Raw genomic sequence first — 6,524 nt, forward strand, 5'->3', positions numbered from 1 at the left:
TGCACAATTACAATCCGGACATTTTACCCATGATTATTTCCCCCCTGGTTAAAACCTGACCATGCCAAAGTTCCAGGTACTCAGAAAGAGAGCAACAGAAAATGCTACTGATGATTTCTCATACCCCAAAGAGAGCAGTTTGCCTCCAACAGTTCTGTACCAGGTAGAATTCTACTCTAAAATCAGTGATTCTTCTGCTTTTGGCTGGAACATTCCCATTCAAACCTGTGTACTCTGGCAATAACCAAATAGTTGTTAAACTATTCTAATAGTCAGCCTATCCTCTGCTAACCTAAGTTTATATAGTTACTTTAAGGTTCTGGTTAGAAACGAGTACCAATATACAAAATATATATAACAAGACATACATACACACATGAATCTGTAGAATCAATCAAAATTTAGGTTTTGTTCTATTACAAAGATATACTAGATGGAACAGCTAAGAGAATTTGGGGACAAGCCCCATCCATGATAACTATCACAAGGGATTCTGCTCTGAATAACATTTCAAAATGAGCACATTAAACTTTTTGAAACCCCTAAAAGATAAATGGGCACCAGAGTCACTTTGCTCAGATCATTAATCCAAATTTAGTTAGAAAAATGAAAAGACTCTCTAAGAGATGCCTTGAGAGATGAGCATCTATCTCTTTTGGCTGTGGGAACGCAGGGCATGGAGTCACCTTGTGTCTGCAGCAGGATAGATGCTGTCCTCACTGGCATGAGGCAGCTCCCTCCCAGCAAGCTAGCTGAGAGAATTATTCCTGACTCAGGTTACCCAGCATTAACTTACAGATCTATTTCTCTGAATTAACTACATCATGCCCTTTTCCTCCTAGTCAGCCTAGATTAAAATGCAGCATTAAGAAGCTCAGGGCAAAATCTTAGAAGGGCACTAAAATAAGGGCAAGGAGACACTGAGAAAAGATGAATCATTCCCATCAGTGGTAAAAATTTCCCATACATTTAAGATGATGCTTATTCTTGCCCAAAGCCCTCTTGGGTCTGACTAGATTCTGGTGTCATTCTTTGGATGGTGGCAAGGAATGGCCAAAAGAGTTACTGAGATGGACCTGGGACTTGCTGAGCACCCAGGGCACTCAGAACCACAGGCAAAGTAGAAATAGGGCCTCATGTCTCTTTTTTCACACACACACACACACACACACACATTCTAGTAGAAACTGACATGACATCTTGACTCCAAATTCAGATATGCCTCTAAGGGATCAGAAAATGGAGCAATTAACCCAGCTTCCACACTTCATTCGTTTTGCTTCTTACTGGTAGTCGGGCAGTTGTGGGGGAGGCAGGCTTTAGGAGAAAAATTTTAGCTAGCTGGTTTTAAAAATATATTTGTGGGGCCAGACAAACAAGGACCCTTCCCCACTACCAGTCATACCCACTCCCCAACCAGGCTGCTACACTTTCCCCTTTGAGTCTCCCAATTGTTGATATAGACCTAACTGTTGATATAGACCTGCTATTTTCCCATACACATGCTTCTAGTTTTTAAGCTCATGCAGAAAGAAATCCTTTTCCTAAATTGTGACTGCCATCAATGCATTCCATTTTATTAATTCTTTTATTCTTCTTTGAACTTGGCAGAAGGGAGCTGTATCTAGAACTGTCCCGTGGAAGAGAGCTGTAAGAGGGGGATGGGTCTGGTGGGTTTGGAAGAAGTTGAGCACAGAAGCAGCTGAGTGCTTCCCTGGGCTCATGGCTAAGAACCCCCAGTCACCGACTGCTTAGGGCCATGGGTCTATGTGGATAGAGGACAGAATATCTAAGTCAAAAGGAGCTACTGGCCTGGCTGTCCTTCTTTGACAAACCTCCTGATCTTCCTGACAGATTACCTGTTTAGCCATAGCCTGCTATCCAATAATGTGATTTTAGAAAAATAACACTCCAAGTCCTAACACTGCCACAGCCTACAGAACAATACCAAGGAGAAGATTACTTACAAGCAGCCTTCGTTTGCCTTCAAAGGGCCCCAGTAGGTCGGTCACCAGCTTCCTGGGATTCTGAGTGAAGGGTTTTGTGGGTTTCAGGTGGCCATCCTGCTCTGTCCTCCCCACTTTTTTCTTCTTGTTCTTCTCTTTCTCCTGCCTGCTCTTTTTCTCAGCCTTGTCCTTCTTCACTTGCTTTTCACTCTTGAGTAACTTGTCTGCTTTCTCACTCTTCACCTTTTTTTTCTTCTCCTTCTCGGGTTTCTCAAGTTTTTCGTGCTTTTTAGACTCCTTCGCTTTTTTGGGGGGCATATTTCCCCCCTGCAACTCTTCCTCCAGCTGAGAGGTGGTCGGCCGGCTGAGGTCATACTTATCCTCATACTCATTGCTAAGAATTTTGTCCTGGGCTTTCTTTTTGGGAGGTTTCCCCTTTGCTGGCTTGTGAGGACTTGGCACCACATTGGGGTCCCGGGGGCCATGCTCCCGCCTGTCTGTGCGGTTGTCCCGGAAACGGCCCGCGCCGGCCCTGGTGCTGGGCTCGGAGATGGCGATGGAAGGGGCAGCTGTGAAGACCTCGAAGCTGGTGGCCTTGCTGGGCCTCCTAGTGGTCGGCGGCCTCTCCCTGGGCTGCTCCTTCCTGGGCGGAGGGTAGAGATTCTCGGAGGCCACCGGCCCCTTGGCAGTGGTCACCTCGACCATTGCGGGGGGCCTGTGGGGGGTCGAAGAAAGGTGCACTCGGGGGGTCCAGGGCCTCTGGGTGGTCGGAAAGGCCGTGGTGGTTGTGGGTCTTGCAGCTGCTGTCGCCACCCGAGACGTGGCCCGCGTCACTGTTGTGACCGGAGCTGGAGGCAGCGTGGTGGCCCGTGGGGTTGGAGGAGGTCGGGGAGGGGCCCCCACAGTAGTTGCCGGTTTTCTCATCACCTTCACCCGACTCTCTCTGGTGGGTGGCACTTGGGCTCTCCTCTGCTCCTCTTTCCTCTTCTCACTGCCCAGGCCTGGCCTTCCTGCCTCTCCACCATTGTTCCCCTCCTCTACCACCTGGCCCTCGACTCCAGAGGCCTTACATTTTTGCACAAAACCCTTCTGCCTGATCTTCTCTATCCTGCGGATGGGGCCCTGGTCGATGATCTCATACATGGCCTCCAACCTGACCGGGTAAGGGTAGCGTTCCTCCACCTGCAGGGTCTTCTTCAACAGCACCATGCCGAACTTGCCCTTCTCCAGCTTCAAGAAGCTCATCAGCTTTGGGATGAGGCTGGGGTCCAAGGGCTGCTCCAGGACACGGCCCTCACTGGTGATCCTTCGCACCTTGCCTCCTTCCTTGCCTGCCTGGTGGAACAGCACGATCTGCTGGATGTGCCTCTCAGCCAGCTCACAATACACATCGTCCTTCAGCAGGCTCATCATGAGCCGGTAGTAGCCTTCCGAGGCGTGTGGGGCCGAGATGACCCATACCCTGTTTTTCCCTGCAAAGCTGGCAAGGATGTTGGGAGAGCTGGACCCAGACGGGAAGCGCAACATTCTTGACCGAGCTGAGGACCCCTCATCTCGGACCATCTCTCGGGGAGAGCTCCGAGCTCCTGGGCTCTGCTGAGTTCTTACTGGGGCCCCATGGATGCCCAGCGAGGCTGGCGGTGTGGTGGCATGAGCTACTCTCAATACCGGTATGCTCCTCCTTCTTTGGAGAGGCTGAAGGTTTGGTTCTTCCAGAGTGGTTCTCTCAATTCCCTGAGACCTCCCCGTGTGCCTCAGTAACCGAGCTGGCCTTCTGTTGACGGCGGAAACCAGAGGCACTTTCTGCCCTCCACGGCTCCTTCTATTCATGGTCTGCCCGTGGGGTTCTGATCCACACACCAGCCACAATGCCAGCAGCATAGTAAAACTGGGTCCCATTCTCCATGTCATTGTGCAGTCCTCTTTGGGGAGACAGCAGGGTCAAAACACAGAAAGGGGAGGGCAGAGGAAAAAAAAAAAAGAAAATCATTTAATTGCAAACAGAGCTGGGCATTATCTCTTTATCTATCTTTGCCAAGGAGAGGGGGAAGGGGTAGTTGGAGAAGAAGGAGGGAGGTCAGAGAATGGAAAATCGGATGAGATCCTGTTGCTTTTAAGTCCCTGTAATTTGTCAGTGCTTAGCAGAGACAGTTTACATTAAGCAGGAAACTCAAATCAGTTCCCCATTCAGCATGCTTGCACTGTTTCAACTGTCTGATGCTCCAGAGAAAATGCACACTGAGCATATTAATTATGACAACATTCCTATTTCATTTCTTCAAATAAATGACAAAGAAACAAACACAGTAAAGACAGGCAGGATTACACACTTACATAGTGGCTCATGGAGATGGAATGCAGAGGTTTTAAAAAGCAATCTGAAGTGTGCTCCCAGGACAGTTCCTAGATGAAATACTTTTCCTCCCAATTCTCTTTCTCCTTTGCTAGGCTGGCCGATACAAAGGGGTGTGCTGCAGCCCCAGCGCCCAGAGCCGCACACAGACCACCGCCTGTCCGGTCCTGAGGGCTGAACTTTCTTCTTTTCTTTCTGGCTGTGCTTTTTTACCTTCTTGACAAGTAGAATGAGGTGAAAGGAGCTGTCCTTTTAAGTCTTTGCATCTCCATTTGTCTGCAGCTTCTGCTCGGGCTGTGTGTCTGCGAATGCCAATCCCCCCCGGCCGGCTGACAGCGCTGGACGCCCCTTAAAGTGGAGTCCCAGCTATTTCTAAATCTCACTCTTTCTCCTTTTCGAGTTCCAGGATCCTTCTTATCACTCTTTCCCCCACAGTCTGGCTTAGTCTCTTTGTTTCCGAGCGTAGAAGCACTGGGATTAATATGTTTTCCAGGCCGAGGGAAAACACAGGAATGTGATGTTGAAAAGGACTTTTTTCTTTTCCTTACGCTTCTCTCCTCCCTTTATTTCTTCCCACCTTTTCTCTCCTCTCTTCCTTCTCCTTTTTCTTCTTCCTCTTGCCTGGATTCAGTCCCAGAAATGCCAGGACAACCTCAGTTTTGATCCAAACCAAACTCAAACAACAGCAGCCACTGGAAATCAAGGAAACTTCACTAAGAATTTAACAGATCAGCAAAACACCGCCTCCTTCCCATTTCAGCATGGTGAGCGGTGAGCCTGGACTGGGAGGGAGAGAAGGGGCTGTTCTTTGGGTGGGGGTGTTGAAACACTGAACATCATCATAAATCACTTTGGAACAGGATGGCTGAGAACTTAACCCCTTCCCTACTGAGTCATCAGGACACTGTCCCTTCCTGTCTGTACACACACTGTGCTTGGGAAAGGAAAAATTCTCAGATTTCTACATCTGACTGCTTGGTTTTCCAGAGACAGATAGTCATTTGGGTCAGAGTGCTTGGCTGTACATATACAGACAGTATATATATATTTATAGTTCTATGAATATATTTTTATCTCTTTCTCTCTGCTTCATGGGTTTCATTTGAGGTTGGAAATGCCGATGGAAAACATGGCTGGGTTGTTTTTATTTTATGCTAATTGGGGATCATATTACTGTATTCTTATTCCTAGTTTCTCCTTGGCATGAAAGGAAGCTGGTAAAAGGTTAGAAATGCAAGCAATGGCTGCTGTTCCCCTGAGACTGTGGTCAGCCATTACACAGGGAAAGGCCACTACGACCTCCAATTCTGAGCTCTGGCTGTCGTAGGCTAAGAGCTTCCTCAGAGGGCACGAGTGTATGTACATGTGTGTGTGTGTGTCTGTGTGTATGTGTGTGTGTGTTGCAATATCTTGCACTCCAGAGGCTTCCAGTATCCAGAGGGCTTTAAACAATCCTTAGAAATAGCTATATTGGAGATACTGAAGCAGCTCTGTGGATCCACCTCACAGATCTGCCATGAGGAATCAGCTTTTAGCAGGGAAGGAAGGTGCCTCGGGTTATACAGATATTTCTTCCAGCCTCTCCAAGTGCATTCAGTCAGTATTAACTGCCCCAGACAGTGGCGAATCAGTGTTTTCAGGAGGCCTCTTGTAAGCTAGATCATGTTAATGTCTACCTTCTCTGGATAAAACCTGGTCCCTGGGTGTTCCTTTTCATCAGCATCATCTCTGACTGGTCATTTACTTTTCCTTCACATGAGCTCCCGGCACTGAATTGAAGATCTGTGGAGGGTTGAGTGTCAGGTTGTCAGTCCACAGCATGAAGACCTGGGGGGTGCCAAGGAGGAAGGGCCTTCTGTGGAGCTTTTCTGTTCTGGCCTTCTGTAAGTCCAGAACAAACATGGGCTTCAGGCAGAGACCTTCTGTCCCCTGAAGACAGAGATTTCCTTTCATGGAATTCACCTGTTAAGGTGATCAAATGCCTAGTGGTGAACTGCACAGTCCTAGATGTGACTTCCTTTCTCACATCATAATGTGTTCTACACAATCCCTTGCTGAGCCTCCTCTCTTCCTTCCTTTCTCTTCCTTTTGTCTTCTCTCTGCTAATAATAACTACCATTTATTGAGCATTTTCAAATGAGGCTCTGGGCTTGGCACTTTCATATATGCTTTTATTTAACCCTCAAAGCATCCCAAAGAGACAGGTGGGCTCATCCCCCATTTGC

General features: G+C 48.0%; 1 protein-coding gene across 1 annotated transcript in view; it reads right to left on the minus strand.

Annotated features, from left to right (window-relative positions):
- Positions 1-5,058, minus strand: part of CCDC80 (coiled-coil domain containing 80) — a 36,697-nt gene extending 31,639 nt beyond the window's left edge. Inside the window, exons 1-2 of the mRNA XM_055568153.1 lie at positions 4,281-5,058; positions 1,968-3,868 (exon numbers count right to left, since the gene is read on the minus strand). Of these exons, the coding sequence (XP_055424128.1) occupies positions 1,968-3,857 (1,890 nt within the window). The 5' untranslated portion in view covers positions 3,858-3,868; positions 4,281-5,058. The remainder of the gene's footprint in view (positions 1-1,967; positions 3,869-4,280) is intronic.
- Positions 5,059-6,524: the final 1,466 nt, after the last annotated feature.

The sequence above is a fragment of the Bubalus kerabau genome, chromosome 2 (genome assembly GCF_029407905.1).
Source record: "Bubalus kerabau isolate K-KA32 ecotype Philippines breed swamp buffalo chromosome 2, PCC_UOA_SB_1v2, whole genome shotgun sequence".
NCBI lineage: Eukaryota > Metazoa > Chordata > Mammalia > Artiodactyla > Bovidae > Bubalus > Bubalus kerabau.